The sequence below is a fragment of the Pseudozyma flocculosa genome, assembly GCF_000417875.1.
Source record: "Pseudozyma flocculosa PF-1 unplaced genomic scaffold scaffold00013, whole genome shotgun sequence".
In the NCBI taxonomy this organism is placed as follows: Eukaryota; Fungi; Basidiomycota; class Ustilaginomycetes; order Ustilaginales; family Ustilaginaceae; genus Pseudozyma; species Pseudozyma flocculosa.
In genome coordinates, this window is record NW_006920881.1 from 139,087 (window position 1) to 165,034 (window position 25,948).

General features: G+C 66.5%; 11 protein-coding genes across 11 annotated transcripts in view; 6 read left to right on the forward strand and 5 right to left on the reverse strand.

Annotated features, from left to right (window-relative positions):
- Positions 1-1,606, reverse strand: part of PFL1_04052 (uncharacterized protein) — a gene marked incomplete at both ends in the record, with an annotated part of 2,250 nt that extends 644 nt beyond the window's left edge. Inside the window, 2 exons of the mRNA XM_007881576.1 lie at positions 1-1,445; positions 1,542-1,606. The exon at positions 1-1,445 is cut by the window's left edge and continues 644 nt beyond it. Coding sequence (XP_007879767.1) covers positions 1-1,445; positions 1,542-1,606 — 1,510 coding nt within the window. The remainder of the gene's footprint in view (positions 1,446-1,541) is intronic.
- A 660-nt stretch (positions 1,607-2,266) lies between these two features.
- PFL1_04053 (uncharacterized protein) lies at positions 2,267-3,095 on the forward strand (the record flags this gene model as incomplete). The annotated part of the gene is made up of 3 exons (XM_007881577.1): positions 2,267-2,273; positions 2,430-2,663; positions 2,782-3,095. 3 exons carry the CDS (start codon positions 2,267-2,269, stop codon positions 3,093-3,095), a joined length of 555 nt encoding a protein of 184 aa, XP_007879768.1.
- A 108-nt stretch (positions 3,096-3,203) lies between these two features.
- PFL1_04054 (uncharacterized protein) lies at positions 3,204-5,894 on the reverse strand (the record flags this gene model as incomplete). Its single annotated transcript, XM_007881578.1, has 2 exons — positions 3,204-3,317; positions 3,429-5,894. 2 exons carry the CDS (start codon positions 5,892-5,894, stop codon positions 3,204-3,206), a joined length of 2,580 nt encoding a protein of 859 aa, XP_007879769.1.
- A 575-nt stretch (positions 5,895-6,469) lies between these two features.
- Positions 6,470-8,154, forward strand: PFL1_04055 (uncharacterized protein; the record flags this gene model as incomplete). The annotated part of the gene is made up of 2 exons (XM_007881579.1): positions 6,470-7,315; positions 7,447-8,154. The coding sequence occupies 2 exons, from the start codon at positions 6,470-6,472 to the stop codon at positions 8,152-8,154; spliced, it is 1,554 nt and encodes a 517-aa protein (XP_007879770.1).
- Positions 8,155-8,429: 275 nt separating this feature from the next.
- Positions 8,430-10,833, reverse strand: PFL1_04056 (uncharacterized protein; the record flags this gene model as incomplete). The annotated part of the gene is made up of 5 exons (XM_007881580.1): positions 8,430-8,511; positions 8,702-8,880; positions 8,986-9,158; positions 9,313-9,853; positions 10,261-10,833. 5 exons carry the CDS (start codon positions 10,831-10,833, stop codon positions 8,430-8,432), a joined length of 1,548 nt encoding a protein of 515 aa, XP_007879771.1.
- A 578-nt stretch (positions 10,834-11,411) lies between these two features.
- PFL1_04057 (uncharacterized protein) lies at positions 11,412-13,774 on the forward strand (the record flags this gene model as incomplete). Its single annotated transcript, XM_007881581.1, has 2 exons — positions 11,412-12,541; positions 12,667-13,774. The coding sequence occupies 2 exons, from the start codon at positions 11,412-11,414 to the stop codon at positions 13,772-13,774; spliced, it is 2,238 nt and encodes a 745-aa protein (XP_007879772.1).
- A 703-nt stretch (positions 13,775-14,477) lies between these two features.
- On the forward strand, positions 14,478-16,610 carry PFL1_04058 (uncharacterized protein; the record flags this gene model as incomplete). The annotated part of the gene is made up of 1 exon (XM_007881582.1): positions 14,478-16,610. One exon carries the CDS (start codon positions 14,478-14,480, stop codon positions 16,608-16,610), a length of 2,133 nt encoding a protein of 710 aa, XP_007879773.1.
- A 153-nt stretch (positions 16,611-16,763) lies between these two features.
- PFL1_04059 (uncharacterized protein) lies at positions 16,764-17,739 on the reverse strand (the record flags this gene model as incomplete). Its single annotated transcript, XM_007881583.1, has 4 exons — positions 16,764-16,785; positions 16,928-17,235; positions 17,400-17,600; positions 17,734-17,739. 4 exons carry the CDS (start codon positions 17,737-17,739, stop codon positions 16,764-16,766), a joined length of 537 nt encoding a protein of 178 aa, XP_007879774.1.
- Positions 17,740-18,165: 426 nt separating this feature from the next.
- Positions 18,166-18,570, forward strand: PFL1_04060 (uncharacterized protein; the record flags this gene model as incomplete). Its single annotated transcript, XM_007881584.1, has 1 exon — positions 18,166-18,570. The coding sequence occupies one exon, from the start codon at positions 18,166-18,168 to the stop codon at positions 18,568-18,570; it is 405 nt and encodes a 134-aa protein (XP_007879775.1).
- A 266-nt stretch (positions 18,571-18,836) lies between these two features.
- Positions 18,837-21,383, reverse strand: PFL1_04061 (uncharacterized protein; the record flags this gene model as incomplete). Its single annotated transcript, XM_007881585.1, has 3 exons — positions 18,837-19,218; positions 19,396-20,177; positions 20,280-21,383. 3 exons carry the CDS (start codon positions 21,381-21,383, stop codon positions 18,837-18,839), a joined length of 2,268 nt encoding a protein of 755 aa, XP_007879776.1.
- Positions 21,384-22,561: 1,178 nt separating this feature from the next.
- On the forward strand, positions 22,562-25,765 carry PFL1_04062 (uncharacterized protein; the record flags this gene model as incomplete). Its single annotated transcript, XM_007881586.1, has 3 exons — positions 22,562-24,195; positions 24,315-24,462; positions 24,590-25,765. The coding sequence occupies 3 exons, from the start codon at positions 22,562-22,564 to the stop codon at positions 25,763-25,765; spliced, it is 2,958 nt and encodes a 985-aa protein (XP_007879777.1).
- Between the last annotated feature and the right edge of the window lie 183 nt (positions 25,766-25,948).

Below are 25,948 nucleotides of genomic sequence, written 5' to 3' on the forward strand. Positions count from 1 at the left end.
CGGGCAGGAAGGCGTCGTAGAGCCTGCCCTGGAGGTCGCGGTCCCACTTGTACCGCGCATCGCCAAACGCGCGCGTGGGCTCCAGGCCGCCGAGGACGCGGCCTCGCATGATGACGTGCTCCGACTCCGAGGCCGGGTGCTCGGACTTCATGCGCTTGACCTCGTCCGGGTTGCGGCCCGTCTGGTCGACGCTGAGCGCCTCAACCTCCCACTTGCCCGCCTTGTCGTCCCAGTAGCCGGCGATGGCTCGGCTGTCGCCCGTGCACGCCACGTAGACGTCTTCCCGCGCGCTGTCGACGTAGGTCAGCAGGGCGCAGCTGCCGCTCAGGGCCGGCAGGATGCTCTCGTAGGCCGACTTTTGCGTCGCGGTAAAGGTGGCGTTGGACGACGTGGGGAAGATGCTGTGGGCGAGCGACGAGAGGGAGCGGGTGCCGGTGGCGCCCGTCACGCGCGATGGCGAGGCGGGCGAGGCGGAGCTGGACGACGTGGTGGCCAGGCTCAGCTCGTACTCCTTGAGCAGCTCGACGGGCGTGTTGACAATCTCCTTGTCGAGGCTGCGGAAGGCCTTGGCGATGGCGCGCTTGATGACCTCGGGATCGCCGTCGAGGCCACCGGCGCTGGCGGCGTTGGCCGGGCCGCCAAAGATGGAGCGCCACAGCTTGGACGGCATGGCCGCCTTGGCCTTGGCCACCTGGCCGTACTCTCCGGCCTCGCGGAAGACCTTGTCGAGCTCGAGGGCGACAAATGCGATGAGCTTCTGCGAGAGCAGCGTCGAGGTGTGGTAGCCCGCGTGCCCGTCCATGACGGCAAAGAAGCAGAGGTCGCCCTTGGCGGGCTGGCCCGCGGCCTGCGACTGGGCCTCCTCGACGCTGGCGGTGGCGCCGACGGCCTTGTGCGCGCCGTCGCTACCGCTGATGTCGCTTGGGCGGTCGCATTCTGCGACGCCTCGGTCCCGTTCGACGATGACCTCTGCGCGCTTGTCCTCGATGGGGTCGTTTGAGGCTACGCTGTTGGTGTCGTAGCGGGCGACGAGGCAGGCGCCGGGAGGTCGATCGACGCGGGTGCTGCGCTCGTTCTCCGTGAGGCGCCGGTCGACCTCGGCCGAGGAGAGTGTCGAAATCACCTTGGTGGTGGGTCCGCCGACCTGGTGGTTGCGGACGGGGATGGAGAACGAGGTGCGCACGTCTGCGGTGAGGCTGAAGGGGCGCGAGTCGCCGAGGCTGGCCTTTTTGGCGGCCTGGTGGCGTGGACGGATGTTGGACCAGTAGTACCAGCTGCCGACTGCGGCTGCGGAGCCAGCTACGCCGACAAGGACCCACTCCTTTCTGCTCTGCTTCTGGTAGGCGGTGGCCGAGGGGGTGGGCGGCTTCCACTGCTGCTTTGAGCCCGACGAGGGACGGGACGAGGGCGTCGAGGTGGAAAAGGCGTTTGACGTGCTGGGCAGGCTGCGTGGGAGCGGGGTCAGGCGAGGACGATGGGGGCAGTGCGGGGCCGAGGATGGCTGTGGTGATGATGAGGTGGCGAGGAAGGGCAGGCGCGACGAGGTGGCGGGCTGGAGCCGCGAGCGTGGCAAGGGGCAGCCGCTGAGGATCCTGGGGGCTACCATGGGTGGGGAGAGCGAGGTTTGAGACTGAGCCAGAGGCTGCTAGTCTGGCCAGGATCGTCTTTGGTCGACTGAGTGGGGCACACGAGCACAGCAAGGTCAAGGTGGCCCCCGGTTTCGGATCGACCCGAGGAGCTGGTGCACGGTCGTTTGGCGTCGGGACGGATGCCGCGAGAGCGAGGGTGGTGTCGGCGCGTCGGAAGCAAGCCGGCAGAGGTGGCGGAGGGGCGAGTGCAGGTGGTCAGGTCAGGGGCACCGGGCAGGTCGAGGCAGCAGCAGAGGCTATAGGCGGCGTCGAGGGCCAAGGGCGATGGCTACGGCGAGGGCGGCGGTCCGGATGGGTGATGGTCACTCTGACGTTGGGCTGGCTCGAGCCTCAGCCGCCCGCTCGACTTTGACCGGCAATTTTTGCAGCGACTTTGCCAGAGACGAGCGATGCGACGGCCCGCCCCGCCTCGCCTCGCCCCTCTGGCCGAGCCTGAGCGTGAGCGTGAGCCTTTGGCCTTGGCCTCAGCCTGCGCCGAGATTCCCTCCACACGCCCTGGCAGCGCACGGTGCGCATACCATCCTCCTTCCACGACCACCGTGAGCCTTGCACCGCCACCGCCTCGGCCTGCGCCTCCGCCATCACCATCAACGCTGTTTGTCAGCCTGCCTGCAGACATGAAGTGTGAGATACGGCATGCCCATAACGTCCAGGCTGCTCCTCCTCCGGAGGGGATCGCACCGTGCTGACCTCTTTCCACCGTCCGAGGGAACACTCGTCCTTGTGTACCCCACCCGCCCTGCCCTGCCCCGCCTCGCCTCGCCTCGTCTGCCCGCCCAGCCTACGTCCAGCCTCGCTCCGTGGCCGTGGCAATACCGTACCGGGTCGAAGCCGAAGCCGAAGCCGAAGCCGGGGCTCAAGGCAAAGCGGCGCAGCAGGCGGTCACGCAGCATCGCGTCCGCGTCTGCCTCGTCTCGTCACGCAAGCATCCCGGCGCCTTTGTCCTGCCCAAAGGCGGCATCGAACAGGGCGAGACCTCCTTGCAGGCAGCCGTCCGGGAGCTCTACGAGGAAGGTGAGTCGGTCGGACCTCCTCGTCCCCACCCGCTGTTTCACGACGGGCGACATTATCTCACGCACTCTCCTCCTTACCCATCCGCCACTTGTGCTCCCCTTGCCCACCTGCCTGCCAGCGGGCCTGAGGCCATCTGCCGTCCAGTCACCCTCCATCTCCAGCACGGCACAAGCAGACCTGGTCATCGCCGACCACAAGCCGCATAAGAAGTCGCCCGCACAGGACCCGACCTCGCCCGGATTCGTCCCACGAGCCATCTACACCGCCCACGAGGTCCGCGTCGACGGCCAACAGGGCCAGCTGCCCCAGTGGCCGGAACAGGACGAGCGCACCCGTCAGTGGTTCAGCCTCGACGAAGCCCTCGACCGCACCCGCTGGCGCAAGGATATCGCCACGCTGCTTCAACTCTGGGCTCGCGGCATCCCCGCCTAAGAGGCCGTGGGGTCTGGTGCATCGTTATGATTGTTCGTCAGAGGGTGGCGGCACTTGTACATGCATGCATCGGCCCGGCGCCCTGCAGCTGGGCGGGCAAGTCGTCGTCTAGTTGAGGTCGAGGTCAACGTCAAGGGCCGAGGCGTGCACCGAGCTCAGCGACGACGCCAGGCGGTCGGCCGGATCGCTGTCGAGTCGCGCCATCTCAATCTCGGACAGGAGCTGGAGACGACAGAGGGGCAAAAGGGCAGGCGGGCAATTCAGCTTTGAGCTCTCCCGTGCATGCGCCTCTTTCCAGGGCAGGTAGACGGGCAGGCAACCCCCTCGACTCACCTTCTTGATGCCGATGTTGAGCTGGCCCTCCTGGGCCAGGCCGGCGTTGGCCAGCAGCTGCATGCACCGGGCGTGCGCCTGCTCGTCGCCAAACAGCTCCATCTGGCGCAGCACGTGGTCGACGCTCTGCAGCGACGTAATCGACGGCACCGTGATCTCGGCGATGAAGGCGTTGAGCATCTCCATCTCTTGCAGCATCCGCCGGTTCGACGTCGTCGCCAGCACCAGCAGCCGCTTGTCCTTGGGCGGCCGCTTGTTGAGCAGCACCGCCAGCGTCTGCAGCACCGAGTTGGAGAAGCGCGGCCCGATGCGCACCCACTCGATGATCTTTTCGATGTTGTCAATGACGATGATGCTCATCGGCGACTTGTAGGCGTCGAGGAAGACCTTGTTGAGGAAGTTGATCTTCTGCGCGTCGCCCATGCCAATCATGCTCTCGGGCGAGATGAGCTTGATAAAGGGGAAGTCGGACGAGATGGCCACCGTGGCCGCCAGCGCCGTCTTGCCCGAGCCCGGCGGGCCGTGGAGGAGCACCGTGACGAGCGGGGTGCGCGTGCTGGTGCGCACCTGCTCGACGCGCAGGTGGCCGTCGCGCAGGATGGCGTCGACGTGGGGCGCAAAGTGCATGATGCCGTTCTGCACCACCTGCTGCAGCTCCTCCTCGGCCACGCCAAACGCCGGCCGCACCTCTTCGAGCGCGTCGAGGAAGTCGCGGTGCTTGACCTTCATGTTTTCGACGTCGTCCGAGATGCCGGCCATGGTGCCCACCTTGACGTGGCGGTTAAAGGCAAACGAGGTGGCGCTCTTGACCAGGCCCGCGATCTCGGCGCCCGAAAAGTTCTTGGTGAGCGCGGCGAGCTCCTCGATGTTGACGTCGTCGTCCATGACGCCGTTGGTGCGCATCTTGTTGGTCTGGATGTTGATGATCTGGCGGCGGCCGAACTCGTCGGGCAGGCTGATCTCCATGTGGACCTCGAGGCGGCCGGGGCGGAGCAGCGCCTCGTCGATCATGTCGAGGCGGTTGGTCATGCCAATGACGAGAATGTTGTTGAGCTGCTCGACGCCGTCGAGCTTGGCGAGCAGCGTATTGACGACATTGTCGCCGGCCGAGGTGGCGCCCGCGCCGCCCGAGCCACGCTGGCGCACCATGGCGTCGAGCTCGTCGAGGATAATAATGTGCAGGCCGGACTCGTCGCCCTTCTCCTTGGACTCTTTTTCGGCGTCGGCGAAGAGCTTGCGCACGTTTTCCTCGCTGCCGCCGACGTACTTGTCAAACACCTCGGGTCCGTTGACGATCTTGGGCTCGCGGGCGTTGAGCATCTTTCCAATCTGCCTGGCCAGCAGCGTCTTTCCGGTGCCGGGCGGGCCGTAGAGGACGATGCCCTTGACGTGCTGGATGCCGAGCTTCTCGACGAGCGCCGGCGGGAAGATGCGCGAGGCAAAGGCGCGGCGGAAGATGTTGGCAAACTCCTTGTCGAGGCCGCCGACGCCCATGTCCTCGAACTTGAAGTTCTGCTGGAGGATGGCGTTGGGCGGGGGTCGCCTGCCGCTGGCCTTGATCTTGACGCCGCCGTCGGGCGACGACATAAAGTTGACGTCGGTCTGGGCGATGAGGATGCCCTTGTCGGCGCGGCCGGGAGGGGCCGAGTCGGGCACCTTGCCCTTCTGCTGCACCTGGTGGAGCTCGACGACGTTGACGCCCTTGACGGTGGCCTTGAGGTTCATGCCGCGGAACTCGAAGACGAGCAGCTGGCCCACGGTGAAGATGTGGCTGTCAAAGGCGCGGAGGAAGTTTTTGGCCATCTCGTCTGCGTCAAACGACTCGGAGACGACCTCGCCCCGGCGGAGGAAGCCGATCTCGAGGTCGAGGCCGCCCAGGTAGACGCTCTGTCCAAAGACGAAGGGGTCGTAGGGCTCCGCTTGCACCTCGTGGCCCTGCGCGCTGAGTCCGGCCCACTGGCGCTGGAGCATAGCGGTGCCCAGCGTCCGCGGGGCAATCTGTCCCGTCGAGTCTGGCAGGGCGGTGAAGACAAACTGGCCGTCGACCTGGACGTACTGGGTGCTGCCCCACTCCTGAGGGTTGACGATGAGGCAGTTTGTCAGGACGAGCTGCTCGGGGCACTTTACGATGAGGTGACCGCCGCCGCCGCCGCCGCGCGACGAGGGCAGGGGCTTCTCGGAGCCATAACTTGGGGGAGGTTGTGCGGAGGAAGCGAAGCCAGCGCCGCCAAAGCCAGCGCCACCGGATCGGTAGGCGGACTGCGAGGGCGGAGGAGCGCGGCCCGCGCCGCCGAGACCGCCTGCTGTGGCGGCCTGCCGCGCGGCGCTGCCGGGAGTGGTGTAGGCGGAGCGGGCATCGCGGTAAGGGTCGGTGGCGCCGGCGCTGTCGCCGTAAGGGTTGGACCCGACCCTGCCGTAGCCCCTATTGCCGTCGTTGCCGCCGCGCCCTCCGAGGAATCCAGCCATGCCGTGCGTAGAGTTGCGCTGGTGGCGGTCGTTGTCGTGTCCGATGAGCTTGGTCGGCGCGGTTCCGTGATGGACCGTTGTCTAGACGGAGGGAGGCGAGGGCGAGGCGGTTTCGGGCTGGGTGGGCGCAGGAACAAGTGATGGTGGTTAGGGTGGTCGAGTTGCGTTGGCCCGAGGCCGTGGGCTAAGCTCGGCCAGGCCAGGCTGGGCTGGGCTGTGCCTCGGCCCCGCCGGCGGCCCAGAGAGCGAGCTGGCGTGGGCGTCGGGCGTCGGGCGACGCAGGGGCCAGGTCAGGCCAGGCCAGGGCGGCCGTCGGAGGCCAGCCGCTGACGAGGCCTGCTCCACTTTTCCAGTCTGGTGGCTGGGGCCAACAACCAAACGTCGGCTGAGCCGCGTGGAGCCAAGGCAGAGAGAGAGGGGCAAAGGTAGACGTACGCGGCCTCCTTGTCGCTGCAGCCTTCCTTGCCCCCTCCTACCACTCCCTTGCCCCTTTTCACTACTGCCTCGCCCGCCCGCCCTCCTCCTCTCCTTCCGCCTCTCTTATCCCTCACCTCGACACCTCGCTGCGCCACGCCATGATCACCATCGTGACCGAGGGCGATCAGACCTACCCCGTCGATGTCGACGCCAGCATCGAAGTCGAAAACCTAAAGGCGCTCATCGAGGCAGACTCGTCCATCCCCGCCTCCCACCAGCAGCTCTTCCACAACGGAAAGCTGCTCTCAGACGACACAAAGACGCTCTCGTCCTACGGCGTCGGCTCAGACGACCTCGTCCTCCTCAGGGACGCTCGTGCCGCCGCACCGCCAGCCTCCTCGTCTTCTTCCTCTTCGTCTGCCTCAGCGCCGCCTTCAAACGAACACGAGGCGGCCGAGCAGCTCAGGCAGCAGATCCTCTCCGACCCCACCACTATGGCGCAGCTCCGCGCCAGCCGTCCAGAACTCGCCGACGCCGCCTCGTCGGACCCGGCACGCTTCCTCGAGCTCGTCCGCGCCGAGCGCAACAAGATGGCCGAGGTGCACGCCGAACGCCTGCGCGCGGAGGCGCAGCTCGCGGCCGCCGACGAGTTCGACATCGATGCGCAGCGCAGGATCGAGGAGGCCATCCGGCAGGAGCGCGTCATGGAGAACCTCGAGCACGCCATGGAGTACAGCCCCGAGTCGTTTGGCCGCGTCACGATGCTCTACGTCGACTGCAAGGTCAACGGCACCGACGTCAAGGCCTTTGTCGACTCGGGAGCGCAGGCCACCATCATGAGCCCCGAGTGCGCCGAGCGCTGCGGCATCATGCGCCTCCTCGACACGCGCTTCGCCGGCATCGCCCGCGGCGTCGGCACCGCAAAGATCCTCGGCCGCGTCCACAGCGCCCAGATCCAGCTCGGACCCACCCTCTTTCTGCCCTGCTCGTTTACCATCATGGAGGTGAGTCGTCGCCAGCGGGCCGCAGCGGGCCGTGCCACGCATCGCCGAGACGCCTTTTTCCACCTCCATGCTGACCCTTTGGCCCACTCCCCTTTCCCCCTCTTCCTCTTCCTCTTCCTGTGGCTCCCCAGGGCAAGGGCGTCGAGATGCTCTTTGGCCTCGACATGCTCAAGCGGTACCAGGCCACCATCGATCTTGCCCAGAACTCGCTCGTGATCCAGGGCAACAGGATCCGCTTCCTCGACGAGCACGAGCTGCCGCAAGAGGCAAAGATGGAGTACGAGGTCGACGAAAACGGCCAGCCGGTCCCCGCGTCGGCAAAGCCCTCCGGCGGCGGAGCACCTGGGGCGGGGGCGGCGGCAGGAGCTCTGGGAGCCGCCTCGGCCAATGCCAATGCGGCGGCGGCTGATGCGGCGGCCAAGAGCGCATCGTTCCCCGGCGCTGGGCAGAGCATTGCAGGGATCGGAAGCGGGACGGCGGCGTCGTCGAGCGGACAGGCGCAGCCGAGGGCGGCGCCAGAGTCGTACGGCTTCTCGTTCTCGCATCCTCCAGCAGCAGCAGCCGCTTCATCCTCGTCGACTGCTGCTGCCGGTGGCGGCGGCGGCGGCGGCGCCGCCGCCCAATCGCCAGCGACGACGTCGCCGACAGCCGCTGCGAGGACAGCAGCACCGAGGGGTGCGGCAGGTGCCACCGGTGCGGCTGGAGGAGCGAGCCGGTGGCCGGAGGCGTCGATCACGTCGCTCATGGACCTCGGCGCGTCGCGGGTGCAGGCCATCGGGTTCCTGGATGCTGCTGGTGGGAATGTAGAGGTGGCTGCTAGCCTGCTCTTCCAGCAATGACGGCCGCGAACAGAGAGGGCGAGCGGGGGGGCCCGGGAATACCAAGATGTTCGTCAGGATGGACCGGGGTGGTAGCGCCAGAGTGTGGGATGCCTGTTCGGTATGTGCAGATGGGATGTGATGAATGGTGTGTGCGTGTGCGTGTGCGTGCAGACGAGGGATAGAATACACGGTCCAGACAAGACGGAGAGAGGGGGAGGGAAGAGAGGGGCAGAGCTGCGTCTATGGCGTCTTGTCAGACAGATTGGCATCGGTGTCGTTTGCTGCTGCTGCTGTTACTGCTGCTGCTGCTGCTGCTGGGGGGGAGCGGCGCCATCTTCCTGACCGGGGGGTTTGAGGCCTTGACCCGTAATGACGCTGGTTGATACGTAGATGTGGCGGGGGGGCGTGCGGGGCAAGATGAGGAAGAGAAGGGCCGAATCGGATCGGATCGGGTCAGTCAACGGTGCTCACTGCGATGCGCCGGGATAGCGCAGCGCCGTAACAATGCCGAGCGAGAGGGCCAAGTCGCGGGGGGGCCGCAGGGGCCTGCAGGGCGCGGACTCACCTCCAAGCGTTGAGCTTCATCTCCTTGATCTGGCGTTCCTGCTCCTCCTTTGCCTGCTTCCTCAACGCCTCGCCATTCTCGCGCCAGTACTTGAGGTCCTCGGCGTATCCGGCCTGGTACCGTTCCCGCTCCATCTCGTACCACGTCTTGTCCGGTGCCGGACCAGCTCCGGCGGATTTCTACAGAGTCGCGAATCAAAAAGGGTTTTGAAAGGCACGACGTCAGCGTCTTGTACGTACGACGAGCGGTGCACCATCATCGACGGCGGGCGGAAGGCAACTCACGATGCCGCCAAAGAGGCCGCCGAGCTTGCCCAGGCGTTCGTTCTTGGCGCGGATCTCGGCCAGCTCGCGCTCGCGGATCTCGTTGGCCCGCCTGGCGTGCTCGGTGGGGATGTGCTTGCCCTCGTACGCCTTGATCGTGTTGCGCACGTCGTCGATGTTGTAGATGCCGATGGCTGCCGGGGGGAGGGGGGGGGGGGGGGGGGGGGCACGGCCATGTCGCGCGCGGAGGTCCATGGGGTGCGTGCAAGGGTCAGCATCCGTCATCAGACTCGCCTCGCCGGGCCGGGTCGCCCGGTGCAACAGCCTGCCGGCCGCCGACGAACTCACCTTCAAAGAAGGGCACCATGCCGATCAGGTCGCGGTCCGCCTTTTCGCCCTTCCAGGGCTTGATCAGGATGCCGTTTTCGGGCTGCAGCGCAAACGAGTCGGGCTTGGTGTCGAGGACGACGACCTTTTTGCGGTCGCGGTTGAGGTAGTCGAGATCCTTGACCAGCTTGCCGTCGACGCTGCGGCAGCTCTCGCGGAAGAGAGTGTAGGCGATGTAGCGGCGGTCCGGGTCGAGCTTCTCGACGATCGGCGCCGCGGTGAAAGCCGGCTGCGTCGTGAAGAGGACAATCTCGTACCACTGCGAGAGGTAGCCCAGGAAGTAGTCGAGGCCGGGCCGCTTGGCCGTGCGCCAGCCGTGCTCGCGGCTCCACTCGGAGTGCACCAGGAGGTCGTCCATGTCGATGACCAGGGTATAGGGCCGCGAGTAGGGGAAGGGGAGCGGGTCGGGCAGCAGCTGCTCCCACGCCGGCTTGTTGAGGTCCTCGTACATGGACGTCACCCGGAACTTGATGCGCGAGAAGAAGTTGTCGCTGTCCTTGGTCTGCGATCGAGCAGCGCCAAGGGCGTCATCAGATAGGGACGCGGGGAGGCAGACGGGTGTCAGCGGGCTGATCGCCAACGGGAGGCGGCGCCAGGGAATACCCTTGCTTCGAAGCGCGGGTCATGGATGTCTGCTCGCATCACACCGCCAGCTCCTGGTGCATCGTCAAGTCGAGCTGGCAGTGCCAAAGCAAGCAAGCATGCAGCGGCAACGAGGACGCAAATGCCGCGAGAGGCGTCCGCGCCCCGTGGTGCCGCACGCGGTGTTCCATGTTGCATCTCAATACAACCTCGACCTCGCTACCCGTGAGCGAGGGGGGCCTAGAAAGATGCGGGCTGCGGGAGCGACGAGCGAGCGTAGAAGAGGGGGATGTGGGGCCGAAAGGGGTGCCTTATGCTGCGACTCACCTGCTCAACGAAACGCTGCCTTTCCGCCTCGCTGTCCCAGTCGCGGCCCATGTTGGCTGCCGTCGCTCCGAGTCCGATGAGCGCGAGGCCACCAAAGAAGCGGGTGGTCGTCTGGCGCTTCTTCTCGATCGAAGACATCGACCGGGCGCCCTTTGGCCTCGCGCCCGTCTTTCCACCGCCCTTTGCGTCCTTGTCGGACCCGTCCTGCGACTCGATCATCTGCTGGGCGAATGCGCTCTCGGAGGTGTCGATGTCGAAGAGCGAGGAGGATCCGCGCTTGGGAAGCGGGGCCGAAGTCGAAGATGCGTCCGCGGCGGCATCGGCGGTGGTGGCTGAGGGTGCGTCGGAAGCCGAGGCCTGGGAGGCGGCAGCCTGCTGCTCGGAGGGGTCAGCGGGAGCCTTTTTGCCGCTGCCGGACGACGACGACGACGGTGGTGGTGGTGTTGCGTAGCACCTCGCCAATGCGACTGCTGTAGGGAGGGCTGCCGGCAGCGTGCGGCTAGCTACGGGCGTGGCGAGGGGGCTGCGCGGGAGCCTGTGACCGGCCTGCCTGGCCAGAGCGTTGAAGACCATGCCGGGCGTGAGCTGCAGCGGGTGCCTTTACCGCGATTGAGGGTCGAATGTGCTGTGCTATGCTATAGCTGGCGTTGGAGGACGAGAGGCGATGAGTGTTGGTGACCAGATCACACTTGAGGGGGATGTTGGTGCCAAGTGGTGTCTGGGCGATGATGGATGAGCTCAGCGAAGCGGCGAGGGGATGGCGCTCGCGAGAAGAAAGAGCAGCCAGCTGCTGCTGCTGCGGGCTGCTGGACAGCGGTGGGCCGCCAAGCCGGGCCGCACCCGCCAGCCGCCAGCCGCCAGCCGCCTCGAAAATTCCACTTTCTGGCTGGCGGGCTGCCTGGCTTGCACCGCCAGAGTCTCATTCATTTCAAGCGTCTGCCGCCACGTTCGCGTTGTCACTCTTGCCTGCATTGAGACTGACCAGGGTCCGGCTGGCCTGCCATCTTTCTTCCGAGGGCGATCACCTGCGAGTAGGGAAGGCTGCCTTGTCCGGTCCGACCCTCTGTGCCAGGGGCCTTGCCGTCTGGCCGCTCGCCTCCTCTACCACCACTCCTCCTCGCCCCGCTCGCTCCCGTCCGCATCTGTCCAGGATGGCATCTCCTAGACGCTCATCGCCACCACCGCCGCCCACTCCGCCGTCCGCTTCGGCGGCGCCGGGCATGTCCAGCCACGTGCCCCCCTCCTTCGGCCAGCCGGGCATCCGGATCAGCTACCGCCCCAAGCAGCTCCTCCTGGGCTCGACCGCCGCCGCCGCCGCCGCCGCCGCAGCCGCATCCCAACCGCCGTCGCACCTCTGCCCCACGCTCACTGTCAGCGTGCCCCCCGCCTCGATCCACCACATCTTCAACCACCGCCAGTGGCGCGCGGGCATGCTCATGTCTGACGCTCTCGTCTCGGGCGCCTTTGACATTGCCGGCAAGACCGTCCTCGAGCTCGGCGCGGGGACCGGCCTCCCCTCGATCACGGCGGCGCTCCTCGGCACGCCCAAGCTCGTCGTCGCCTCCGACTACGATGAGCCTGCCATCGTCAGCGAGCTCAAGCGCAACGTCCGCGCAAACTCGCCCCAGCAGCCCCACAATGGCTCCGCCATCAAGGTGTGCGGCCACATCTGGGGCAAAAACGTAGACGAGCTCCTCGACTGCCTGCCCACTCCGAGGCCGGCCCTCGGCGGCGGCGCGGCAGGTCTTGTCGGATCCGGCCTGGCAGCCCCCAGGTTCGACGCCATCCTCATGGCCGACTGCCTGTGGGACCCGCTCTCGCACGCCGACCTCCTCAAGACGCTCACCTCGACCCTGGCGAGGACCGCAGATGCCCGCGTCCACGTCATCGCCGGCCTGCACACGGGCAGGGAAAAGATCACTGGCTTCCTTCGGCGTGCGCACCGAGCGGGCCTCGGACTGGCACCCATCGCACCGCCCTCGTCCCAACCCCTCTGGCCGTCGCTCGCGGCATCGACTCCCGTTCCGAACGGTACCAAGGTCGAAGATGATGCCCTCGTCCACTCTGCAGAGAGGATCCTGGAGCTCGAAGTGAGTGGCAACAAACCCGTCGCTTCCACCGAGGAGGATGCGAGCGCATCGGCCGACGTAGAGGTCGAGGAGCATGCAGACGAGCCCCGGCTCACGGGCAACCGGCGGCTGTTCCTGGTCGACGGCTACGGCCCAGAGACCGAGGGCGACGTAAAGATGAGGAACAAGTGGCTCACCGTGTGGAGTCTTCGGTGGACAGACATGGCGTGACGTGACCTGGAGCGTCGGCAAGGCAGCGAGACTGTGTGGGATAGACACGGAGGGCAGCCGGGCGGAACATCGGATCGTGTAAAGGGCTTCTCCGCAACGGGAATAGAGTGTTCCGCTCGCCATCGTGCATCACGGCTTCCCGCTCTGGCGCATCGCTGGCCCTCTTGATCGCGCCGTTCGCAGACTCTGACGAGCCGCCACCTTGCTACCTTTTGCCGTCTCCACCTCAGCAGCGGTCGGCTTCGGGATCTGAACCGGCCATGCCGGCGACCATGTCGACGCTGCTCCTGATGACTGGGCTAGCGGGCCGTCGCTTTGGTGGCAGCCACGCCAGGATGCTGACCGGCTGGGCGAGGCGCTGCGTCTCGACTGGCAGCCGAGCCCGCTCGGCCTTGCCCGCGGCCACTGTCAATGCGCTTCGGCATGCTGGCAGCCGGCATCCGACTCTGAGCCAGGTCGCACGGCAGCCTCGGCCGCACACTCTGGCGCGCTTCAACAGCACCTCGTCGCCGCAAAGCCCAAAGACGCCCGCAAATGCCAAGGTTGAAGATCCGAGCAATGCTCTGGCGCACTACCAGGGACCCTTGGCCGGCACCTTTACGCGGTTGAAGCTGTTTTCGCTGGGATCGCTGGCGCTGGCGGGCACGCTGACGCCCATCCTGCTCCTGGCGCCGGGCGAGGTGTCGATGGCGGGGCGAATCGGCCTGTGCCTGACGGCGCTGTCGACGTCTGGGGTCTCTACGGCGCTGATCGCCTGGATCGGCCAGCCGTACGCTGGACGGATGCAGCTGCTGGCGGGTGACAAGGGGGCCAGCCCCAGGATCCGGATCGAGACGGTGAGCTGGACGCTGCGGCCGCAGGTGACGACGGTTTTCGAGCCTGGCTTCCTGCGCGCCACGTCGCGGCCGTTTGCGACGTGGGAGATTACCAACTCGCCACCACCGCTGGCCCTCGAGGGCTCGGATGCAGATGCGGGGAGCGAGGCGGCGGCGGCGGCGGCGGCGGCGGCGGTGACAAAGGTCGTCTCGGAGACGGTGGATGTCAAGACGGGCAAGGTTGTGGGTCGGTGGGTGGTCAAGTACGATGCGTCGACGCGGACAAAGGCCGGCGATGGGTGGAAGATGGAGGGGCGGTGCGAGGTCGAGGGCAAGCCGTCGCGCTACTTTAACGTGCACGAGGAGCTCCTCGACGACGAGTGGCGAGTGCTGGGATGAGGCGGTGGCGGGGCAGAGGGGCCCACACTGGCTCCTCTTTGGCGGGTGTCCGCTTGGGTGTCGCTTGGCCCTTGGGCCGCTGGCTGGGCCGGGCTTGCTTCGTCGTCATGCGCAGCCATGAAGGGGAAATAAATCAAGCAAGCAAGGTTTGAGGAAGGCTAGCACATCAAATGAAGCAACGGCGCGGCTCGACCGGACAGCAGCTAGCAGCTGGCCTGCCGCCGACGGGGCGCATCCGCCTACGAGCTTGTGCGCACGAACAGGGACCGGACGCAAAGGCCCAAGCAAAGTCAGCTAGGTTGCGGAGGCGGCGGAAGCGACCGTGGGTGCGCGTGGTGCGCTTGCTTGGTCGGTCGGCCGCGGCGCGCGCCGAGGCTGGGCCTTTCCGCCTGGGAGCGGATGCGCGGCCGGCCAGCAGAGGAGACGCACAGCTGCGCACACACCCGTCGATCTCATCCGCGCCCTCTTCACGGACGGACGGCCAGACGCGACCGGGGTGGAAAGCCCTCGCCATCCAGCCTGCCAGCATCCTCCTCCGCCCGCCACTCTTGACGTCGCAAACCGTGGCGACAGCGACCGGCTGCCACGACAGCGGCACTGCGCCTGGCACCGCTTCACCTCGCCCCGCCCCGCTCCGCTCCCATCCTCTCTTCTTGACCACCCTCTCCGTCTCTGTGTGAGCGCGTACCGCTGTCGTCTCGCAATGCACACCTCATCCCATCCCGGGCCGGCAGCGGTGCAGGCCGACTTGCCGTGTCTGCACCGCGGCGACGGCGACACGTCCCTCCTCCTCACCGACCTCCTCCTCTCTCCAGCTTGGAGCACCTCGCTGCCTTCCAGCGCCCCCTCTGCGCCCCGCGACGACTCGCGTTTCCATGCGTTCGCTACCTCCTCCTCCTCGGCCCTCGATAGCCACCGCCATGACCTCTTCGACGCCGCCTTCAAGCCGGCTCGACGCGCCCTCCTACCGGAGTCCGATACCTTCGATCCGCAGCCGTCGTCGTGCATCAATCCCCAGCTGCTCTTCGACGACCTCGACGCGGCCTCGGACGACAGCCTCGACCGCATCCTTGCCAGGTCGCCCTCGCCCCTCCTCCTTCCCAGCCCCGTCGCCGCTCCGCCTCGGCCGCCGGCTCTCGTCCTCGATCCGCGCGCCGAGCCGCTTGACGACCTCGTCAGCTCGACCACCGAGTCGACAGACACAGAAGAGGATTCCACCAGTCTCGACAGCTCAGACTCGTTCGGTTCCAGTGACGACGACTCGACCGAGCTCGAGCTCGAGCGCGTCGAGCCATCCAGCGAGGTTATCGACAAAAAGGTCCAACGCATCCGCCGCTCGTTTCCGAGCCAATGGCGGCTCGAACGCCGGCGCAGCGAGCTGTGCGGGCCTCCTATCCCCCTCTCGCCCAGTCCCCCTTCCTCAATCTCAATCTCGATGGGCTCCTGCCGGACGCGGACGGCGACTCCCGTCGACCTGCCCTGGTCTTACGACTTTGGCCACGACCCCTTCCCAGAGCTCGAGGCAAGCTGCATCTCCCTCGTCGACGACAACGCGCCGGCGAAAGCTGGATCGCGTGGCCACGAGTTTGTCGTCGAACTCTCGCCCTTCCAAGGCGTCCGACGCTATTATGTTGACCTCTCGCCGCTGTTTCCGGCCAAAAAGGGCAGCGCAGATCACCACGGCGACGAGGAGAGCGACGAGACTGACGAGAGCGAGAGCGAGGACGAGGACGAAGATTGGGACATGGAGCTAGAGCCCTGCGTCGAAGTCAAGCCGTTCAACTGGCGGACCTGCAAGAAGGACGACGACTGGGTACCCTCGAGCCGTGGGGAAGAGACGCTCAGCTGCGAGACCACCGCTTCCGACGACAGCGAAGGCGACGAAATGAGCGGCGGCACCGAATGCATCGTCATTCCGGACGACGACGACGACGACGATGGCGACTATGCCAAGCAGCGCGACAGCGACAGGAGCTACCATGACGGACACGCCCCAAGCCCCGTGCTCCGGCCGAGGCGAAGCACACGCTCGGCCTCCCGTGTCAATCAAGCGCCCGGACATCACCGTGGCCACCCGAGTGCCTCCGAGACGAGACTCACTCCTGTCACGGCAAGGCAGCCTGCATCCGACACTGCCGACGCCGAACGCGGATGTCGGTCGCAGACTGCGCTCAGCGGCGCCTTTCAAGAGCGCCTCACGGCCTCAGACGTCCGGGGTCAAAGACAAGGGCCAGCCGACTCACCCAGAAGCGACGAGTCCACCGACGGCAACGGGCGTCCGGCCGAGGGACACCGCGAGCAAGGAGGCGGGATGCCTGGAGGCCGGGGCAAAGCCAGGAGGCCAGCACCACCGCAGTCGAGCTCGGACGCAGAGGTCCAACCGGTGCGCAAGCGTCCCAGGCTCGCCTCGCAGCCAAGAAAGGCCCGGATGACCATCGCAGACGACGAGGAGTCGGCTGATGACGCCGCGGGTGGGCTGGGAGACGACGAAGACGAGGCCGAGGAACAGCCGGTCCGCGTCCGCGTCCGCTCGGGTCGGTCGGATCGGCGCAATGCCCGCGGTCGCCGTCCGGCTTCGACGACGACGACGGCCACCGCCACGACCACTGCCACGGCCACCGCAGCCTCGTCAGACGACGATGTCATCTGCACCGGAATGCGCCTGTGGACTGTACCATCGGCAGGCGCGAGTCCGCGCGGCGACAAGCAGCGCCGCACACCTCCGTCTGGACGGTCCGCGGACAAGCCTGCCGCTGGGTCCAACAAGAAGACGGACTGGAAGAAGTTCGACAAGGCGCTGGACCGCGCCCTCGCCGACGCCGGTGTCGAGCTGTAGGGAACGATGACGAGCGACGCTGCCCGTGTCGATGTGATGGGTTCGAGGAGAATTGCATTGCCGCTTCAAATGAATTTCGTGTGGGGAGCTTGCAGGTAGCTGCAGCATCCTTTACCAAGCGGGGATGCCGGCTGTCGGTGTGCGAGGCATGGTCTAGCTGAGGCTCTTTCCCATGCTGCAAGCAAAAGGACGGGGTGGAGGTGGCGGAACGGGGGGTGCGTCAGCGTCAGCGAGCAAGAAAGAGAAAGGCAACGCTCCGAACAAACGACTGAGCCCAAGGATGGTCAGGTCAGCCATGCGGCGCTGACTCGACTCACAACTTGCGCTTGGTAAAAGCGAGCCACCACTTGGAGGGTACGCCGTCGATGTAGACTTTGTCGACGAGGCGGAGCGCCGTCTCCTGCCGCGCCTGGGTGAGGTAGGAGCGGAGTGCGTCTGCGTCTGCGCGATTCGCGGGCGCGGCGTAGAGGCTGTTCATGGGAAAGTTGGCGTCGCCGGGCAGCGCAAAGGCGTCGACGGCGTACGTCGAGAGCTGCTTGTGCGCCTCGTTCTGCGTCATGGGGATGCGTGCGCTCGAGATCTTGGTGAGGCAGTCGGAGATGAAGAGGATCAGGTAGATGAGCGTCTGTTGGGTGGTCAAGCGGCAGGCGAGAGCCGTGAGCGACATGGGCAGGCGAGGATATCGTAGATTCGGCGAGGTCAGCATGGGCTGCGGGATGCTTGGGCCCAAGACAGAGTGGACAAGGGCCGGCGGGGGATGGGTCGATCGGCAGACGTCTGGGGGCTCACACGATCGGCAGGGCCCTTGATTTCAAAGTTGCGGAAGAGCGAGTTGGCACGAAAGAGGTCGATGGACTCGTCGACGATGTCCATCTGCGACGGGTCGACGGGCGGCGGCGCGGGACCGCGGATCTTGCTGCGGATGGGGAGGAGCGCCATCGATCCGATCTGACGCGCCTCCGGGTCGTCGTTGTACGCCGAGTGGTAGGCCTGCCAGGACAGGGAGGGGCAGGGGGGCGACGAGACGGCCGCCGTTGGCAGGGTGGAGAGCCACGAAGGGAGTGAGCGCCTGGCTTTCGACGGCTCTCTGAGGGCAGCAGCGGCGGCGGAAGTGGGGACGTACAGGCATGGTGGTGGCAGTGGCAGTGGCTGTGGCTTTGTTGGAAGGAGACGAGGTGGCTCGCCAGGAGGAGGACGGGAGTTGAGGGAGGATGATGATGTTGATGGACGAGGTATGGCGAGAGGGGGAGGGCGGCAACGCGGCGACCTCGGCCATCGGCCATCATCGGACCGCTCGAGCCATCACCATCCACCCACCCAAGCCAAACCAGCGAGCGGCCCCCCCGCCTCCTCCAACTCCACACGCGCCCGGATCCGAAGATGCCAACCAACCGGCGGCGGCGGTGGTCGACGTCGACGCTTTGCGCCCGCCCCCTCGTTGCCTTGTTGCCTTCACCCACCTCGACCTCTCCCGCCCCTCCTCTCATCCCTCACCACCGTCCTCGTCCCGCCTACCCGCTCTCCTCTCCGCCCACACGCGAAAGAAGACAACGCGATGGCCATCGAACCGACCTCGGACCCGCTCTCCATCACCTCGGAGCTGCACATCGCCATCCCCTCTCCCGCCGACCGACCACTGCCAGCTTCGTCCGACAACGCCGCGCAAACCCTCTCGCCCTCCACCAGATTCGAGACGCCACTCAAAGTCGCCTCCTCCGACACTTCTCAAAGGGCGGCACACATGGCCGCCCTGGCGGATGCCATGGATGCATCCCGCTCCCAGCTCAATGCACACCTCACCGCTTGGAAGGACTGGATCGGAAAGGAAATCGACTCGACTTCTGGGCTCAAACCTGAGGGTGGCGTCGCCGCCTCCGTACGGAGACGAGAGGGCGGTGATGACGATGACGATGAGGATGAGGACGATGAAGATGAGGAAGCGGACGAAGACGACGACTAGGCCCGCATCAAGACCCAGCGCCGATCCCTTGGGCCTTGCCCGGCGCGCGCCTTTGCACGCATGCTTAGAGCTGCTGCGTCTCCGCTCCATGCAAATACTGCCTCTCAGGCCCGTTTCGACGGTCGGCAGATCGCTGCTGGACTCGACTCGACTCGACCAAGAACCGACGGGAACGGCTTGCGGCTTGCGCCTCGACATTGCAACAGACTTGGGACCGCTCTGGGCGCGCGACCATCGGGACGTCATCCGCACGCCCACACGGGCCGCTAGTCCTCCTCCTCCCCGGCGTCCATGTACTCCTCAAGGTCCGAGGGCACATCGTCGACCTCGGAATCCGACGCCTCCTGTGCCCGCGGGGCCGCGCCACCCGCCTCCCTCGCACCAGTAGCAGCCTCCTTGGCCGCCGCCGCAGCCTCGTGCTCGTGGTGCGGGTCGTAGCCCGGATCAAAGTTCTCCTTCTCCACCTGCCAGTAGACCTTTTCGAGGATGGCGTGCCAGCTCCTCTTGTTGCGGAACCACGACGGCAGCCGCGCCTCGAGGATGCGCTCCAGCTTGGCCTCGAGCACGTCGCCCGGCCAGTTCCACTGCCCGAAGCCCAGCGCAGCCCAGTTGATCAGGCTCTGCTTGGGCGCGGCCTGGTAGCGCAGCCTGCAGAGCGTCGCAGGTGCGGGTCGGGGGGAAGCAGCGAAGGGAAAGAGAGAAAGACGAACACACGACGGTCGGGGATCAGCAAGCAAGCTTTTGACCGCCTCTCTCGATCGATCGACCACCTGTAGACGGTATCAGCGCCCTCCTTTCCCGGCTGGCTGCAACTCGACTACCCACCTCTGCAAGAGAATCAAATCGTCGACCGCGGGCTCCCAGCCATCGGGTTCCATGGCCGGGGCGCCTTGGAGGCCGTTGGCCCTCCACTCGTCCTCGACCGAGGGGGGCTGCGCAGCCACGTCTTCCTCGTCGTCGTCGATGACATAGTTGATCCCGACGGCGTCCCTCCGCTCGCGGTGCGCCTTGCGGTTGTACTCTCTGCGCGCCAGCACGACGGCCTGGTCGCGAGGCACGCCCTGCGCCTCGAGCTCGCGGGCGCGCGCCTCGGCTTCGCGCGTGAGCGGGTTGAGGCCGCGCATGCAGTGCCACATCGCGGCGTAGGCGCGCGGGTGGCGCCGGTCGCCCAGCTGGCGCGCGATGTCGGTCCAGATGAGCAGCGTCCGCGGCCGATCCCGCTGGAAGTCGGCGACGGCCTGGCGCAGTTTCGCCTTTTCGCGGTCCGACCAGGGGCCCAGGTTGGCGCGGTACTGGGCGTCCTCGAGGACGAACCACTTGTGGCGCACGCTGACGGGGACGCGGCCCACGCGCTCGCCGATGGCGTTGAAGTCGTGTCCGAGCTCCTGGAACGACAGCTTGAGCTCCTCGAGCTCGGCCAGCGTCCAGTAGCCCTTGCGGTAGTAGGGGTGCAGGAACGTCTTGACGTGGGTGCGCACCGACGTGTTGGCCCGGTCGACGAGCGCCGCCGCGCACTCCTGGAAAAAGACGCGGTGCTCGCGCACCATGCCGGTCCTCTTGGCGTCGAAGACCATGTCGAGCAAGACGTCGTGGGACATGTTGTTGCGCTGCGTGTCGTGGACAGGGAGGGAGCGCTGCTGATCAGCGGCTTCCTCGTCCGCCTCTGCCCCCCCCCCCCCCCCTCCCTCCTGGCTGCCCGCACCACTCACCTTTTTGTACGTCGAGACGAACTCGACCAGCGTCTGGTGTTCCTGTCGCGTAAACTGGCCGCGCTTAAACTCGAGTCCGATGTCGTCCGTCAGCCAGCCTAGCTGCTGCCGCGAGAAGCAGCGGTGGACGAGGATGTGGCTCTTGCTCTGCGTCCTGGCCCAGGCCGCCAGCGCCTTCCTCTGCGTCTCGAGCTCGGCGAGCTCGCGGTCGGTCTTGGGCTTGGCCTGTCGGGGCGCTCTCCAGGTCGCCTGCTGGTATCGCTCCTTGGCACTGAGTTCCTTGGCCTTGGCCGTACCGCTGCTGCCCCTCCTCTGCCGTTTTCTGGCCCCGCCGGATGCTTCGTCTTCTGGCTGGCTGTCCTTGCGACGGGCAACGTCCGCTTCTGACCCCGTTGGCATGGTCACTGCTGGCTCAACGGCTGCAGCAGTCGCCCTGCGCTCGAGACGTCGCCCGTTGGTCTTGTCGACTGTGTGCTTCGTCTTCCCCTTGGCCCTTTTCCCGTCCTTGTCTTTGCTCGCCTTTTTGGCCTTCTTCGTTGATGTTCTTGTCCTTTTGCTGCTGGTCCGGGTGCTTTCGCCCTCTTCCTGCCGTCCCGAGTCGGCTGCTTGGTCGCGGTCGCCGGTCTGGTCGTCTTGCGACGGGGCGAGCCCCATGGCCTCTTCCTCGGCAGTGATCTCGTCGTCGAGGGTGGGGATGCCGTCCCGGTGCCTGCTCCTCCTCCTTGTGGGCGTCGTCGGAACGGGCGGCTCGTGGGATTCGGCATCTCGATCGCCTTGTGCGGCGTCCCGCTTCCTCTTCTTGTGCTTCGCCTTTGACGCTGACGGTGTGGCCTTGTCCTTGTGTTTTCCCACCTGGGCGGCGTCGGTGTTTGCTCGCTTACTGTGTTTGTGCGCCTTGTCCGCAGGCTGGTGCGGTGCCTGTACATCGCTGCTGACGAGGCCGTTGGGTGTGGCGGCGTGGTGTCTCTGTGCCTTGCGGTGCTTGTTTGCGTGTTCGCTGGAGCGCTGCGACTCGGTGCTGGCGAGATGGTGGTGGTGGTGGTCGTCGTCGTGGCGGTGGCGCTCGGAAGCCTTGGGACTGGACGACGCCGGTGGTTGTGGCATGATGCTCATCCTCCGACACCTGAGCCGCGCCAAGCGCGACAGAGCCTAGGTGGGACGGAGTGAGGGGTGGCCTAGAAGGTGGGTTGGATGAAGAAAGGTGAAGGAGGGGAAGGGCAGGGCAGGGCAGGGGTGGCCACCCAAAAAAGACGCCGGCCGGCAGGAGGATCTAGGGTCTCTCGCTAGCCTAGCCTTGATTGCTTTGAGCCAGGCTGGCTGGCCAGGTTGGTCCGGCCGACTTCCGGGCTTTTGAATTTTCGAGTTGCAGCGGCAGGGCGGTTGGCCCCGGCGCCTTAGCTTGGCCGCCCTCGGCGGAGCAGGGAGCTGCACGCCTGACGCAGGCCCTGCCTGCACCCCGGGCAGCAAGCAAGGAAGCCAGGCCAGGCAGCGTAGCGGCACGGCAGGCAAGCAGGGCAGGCAGGCAGGCAGGCAGGCAGGCAAGCAGGCAAGCAGGCAAGCAGGCAAGCAGGCAAGCAGGCAAGCAGGCAATCGGGCAGGCCTCTGAGCCGGCCAGGGACACACACACACACATGCCTGGCCAGACGAGCAGACGCCCCCCGACGCGGTCCCCCGACCCTGCCTGCCCGCCTGCCCGCCTGCCCGTCTGGCCAAAGTGCCAGCCAAAGCCCTCGCTCACCACTTCTCACTAGTCTCTCGACCCTCGACTGTCATTCTCTCTCCCGTCCTCCTACACACTCACGCCCGACTGCCACCACCGTCCCCATCTTGCACGTTACAGCCGTACCCACCCTCCTCGCCTCTTTCTTCACTCTTTCCGCACCTCGGCCTGCGCCTCTGCCCCTTTCAAGCATCCACCAAACGCCGCCGCCGCCGCCGCGCAACATCCTCCATCGGCGCTCGAGCCCCGCTGCCCACAACCACCGCCTCGGCCAGCGGTCATCAACCGGCGCACTCTTCACCAACTTGTCAACCCCTTGCCAGCATCGACAGCCGCTTTGCTCCCGCTTCTTTCTGCTCGACGCATCCACCCTGCCCAGCGCACCTGCAGCGCCCCGCGCCACACACGGCCTCGGCCCATCCAAGCTCAAGCCACTGCCTCATCCTTGAGCCAATCCGCTGCAACCCCCCTATTCGACGACGACGCCCTCTGCTCGACGCACGCAGCCTCGCCCACACCCTCGCCCGCGCCCTCGCCCACGCTCTCGCCCACGCCCCTCGCCATGGCAGACACGGCGGCATCATCGCCACAGGCCTCGCTGCCCGACTCGCCGTCCCGCTCCCCGTCGCCCTACCTTGCTACCGACCAGCCCGCGTCGGCGGCAGCCCCATCGCGCCCAGTCTCGCTCCCTGCACCAGCCGCGCCGCACAGGTCCATCTCCGACCGCAGCATGACCGACGACGCAGACGCAGACGCAGCCTCGTCCACCCTCAGCTCGTCCCACCAGTCCGACCACCAACCGCCGCCACCCGCCTCCCCCTCCAACACGTCCCAATCCGACGATGGACAGGACTTTGCAGACCTTGCTTCGTCATCCTTCAACCTCGACGACAAGGACCTCGGCACACGCCAGTCGATCCTGCTCAACGCCACGTCCGGGGCCAGGCTCTCGAGGCGCGGCACCCTCATACCGGCCTCGACCTCGTCACCACCACCGTCGGATACGTCCAGCCTGATGGGCGTCGACGCCGCCTCGGCCACCAGCCTGCCGCACGAGATCCTGGTCCACATCTTCCGCTATGTCGCAGCCTTCCCTCCGGACCTGCTCGCCTGCCTCCAGGTCTGCAAGGCATGGTGCATATGCGGCGTCGAGCTCCTCTGGCACCGGCCCAGCTTCTACAAGATCTCCTCCCTCTTCAAGCTGATCGCCGTCATCCGCAAGCCCGACCAGCTCTTCCCCTATGCCGACTTTGTCCGCCGCCTCAACTTTACCATCCTGGCCTCGCAGCTCGAGGACAAGCTCTTTGTCCGCATGAGCGCCTGCAGCAGGCTCGAGCGGCTGACGCTGGCAGGGTGCTGCCACATCCAGGACGACACGCTCATCACCGTCTTTCAAAACACAAAGCAGCTCGTCGCCCTCGACCTGACCGACGTCGCCAACCTCACCGACAGCACGCTGCAGACCCTGGCACGCAACTGCCCACGCCTCCAGGGCATCAACCTGACCGGGTGCAAGAAGATCACCTCTGACGGCGTCGTGGCGCTCGCAAAGAGCTGCAAGCTGCTCCGCAGGGTCAAGCTTTGCGGCTGCGAAAACATTGGCGACGAGGCCCTCATCGCGCTGGCCGACCACTGCCCCGTGCTGCTCGAGGTCGACATGATCAACTGCCCCAACATCACCGACCGCTCCGTCCGCGAGATCTGGAAAAAGAGCTTCCACATGCGCGAGCTCCGCCTTGCCCACTGCGGCGACCTCACCGACGACGCCTTTCCCAGCGCGCGCGGCGGCAAGGGCGTGCCTATGCTCGGCACGAACCAGAACCTCGCCCTGCGAGCCAGCATCGCCTCGGCCGGATACCACGCCAGCGAATCGGCCCCGGCCAGCCGCGGCTCTTCGCCGGCCCGCTTCGCCGGCGACGGCGATGCCGACAACGACCCCGCGCGCTTCGCCGCCGCATCCTCGGCCAGCCTGTCGTCGCCCATCCCCTCGCAGCGCCTCTTTGACCACCTCCGCATCCTCGATCTGACCAGCTGCAACTCGATCACCGACGACACCGTCGAGGGCATCGTTGCCAACGTGCCCAGGATCAAGAACCTCATCCTCGCCAAGTGCACCCGGCTCACAGACGAGTCTGTCTACAGCATCAGCAGGCTCGGCAAAAATCTCCACTATCTCCATCTCGGCCACGTGTCGAAGTGAGTGTCGACGATGTCTTCGTATTCCGGTGCTGGTCTCGACGGACTCGGCGCACCGGCTCTGACCCGTTTCCGCGTCGTTCGACTGGCTCACCTTTTACTTCCTTGTCTGTCGACAGCATCACCGATCGAGCCGTCACCCACCTGGCCAGGTCCTGCACTCGTCTGCGGTACATCGACCTCGCGTGCTGCCCGCACCTTACGGATCTCAGCGTCTTTGAGCTGGCTGCCAACCTACCAAAGCTCCGGCGCATCGGTCTGGTCAAGGTGAGTTGGAGCGAGCCCTCTTCCGATCGCTCGCCGGTTGCTGCCTCTGTATCGGTGGTTCCAGCAGGAGTTGACCTGACCTTTGGCCCTCGCCTTGCCTGATTGCCGCTCTGCCCGCTACGTGCAGGTGGTCAACCTCACCGACCAGGCCATCTACAGCCTCGTCGATCGGCACACGAGCCTCGAGCGCATCCACCTCTCCTACTGCGAGAACGTCAGCGTGCCGGCCATCTTCTGGCTGCTGCAGCGCCTCAACCGGCTGACGCACCTCAGCTTGACTGGGGTGCCTGCCTTCCGCCGTCAGGAGCTCCAGGCCATGTGCCGGCCCCCGCCCAAGGACTTTAATGAGCATCAACGCCAGGCATTCTGCGTCTTCTCTGGCAAGGGCGTCAACGAGCTCCGTCGGTACCTGCAAAGGGTCTATAGCGACGAGCAGATGGCGGCGCAGTTCGGCCCCCTGGACTCCGACATCCGGCGTGCGTTTACGGCCATGGTCGAGGAGGACGGCCTCCGCTTCGGCTCCCCGACGCTCCTGCACCGCTCTCGAGCCGCCAGCGACGTCCCCGCCCGGTCGACTGGCGCGGATCCGCACGCCGCCGGCAACGGGACAGCTGCGCGGCCAGGAGGCACTGCCATCGCGCACCTCTCCCCGGCCGACCAGCTCTACTACCAGCAGCAGATGCAGATCGCCCGTTACACAAACGCCCGACGTGTCGCAGCCGGTGCCGGCGCCGACACCCAGGCCCACGCGCAGGCGCAGATGCTGACGCCCCATCAGCACCAGCTGCAGACCCAGCATCAAACCCAGGATCAGCATCGGCAACAAATTCGGCAAGCACTCGCACAGTACAGGGATGGACAGCGGCCCGAGCGGGATCCGCGCGTCGTCGCGGCGCTTGCCGAGGCGCGCAGGGAAGCGCAAGAGCGGATGGCCGCGGGGCTGCTGCCCCAGAGGCTGGTGGACCTGCACGCCCGGCTCGCCGATCCCGATCGCCGCCACGGCCACCAAACAGCCTATGGGCCTGGGCATGCACGAGAGCATGGTCGCGGTTCGCCGGGCCCAGACCAGGGCCAGGACCAGGGCCAAGCAGTAGGCGCAGAGGCCGCCGCCGTCGAACCGATGGCGGAGGCGCAGGCGGTGGCGGAGCAACCTGCAGAGCCCGTCTTTCCACAGACCCAGGTCCTGGCGGGCGTCGCGACCTCGACTGATCCGATCGACGACGACAACGACGACAACGACAACGGCAGTGCCGCGAACGCCTCGTGGTCGCGGTCAACGGCGGGTGGGATGCAGCAGGGCTAGATCGGGCCCGTCGCTGTCGCTCGTCCCTCGGCACGCATCCGCTCGCTTCCCATCTCATCTCGAGTAGCATACCACCGGTCCAACCCCGCACTCGCACTCGCTCCCCTTTCTGACAAACCACACGCAAGGATTGTAGCATCAATGCACCTTTGGCATCCCCGCGACGACGACGTACGCTGCCAC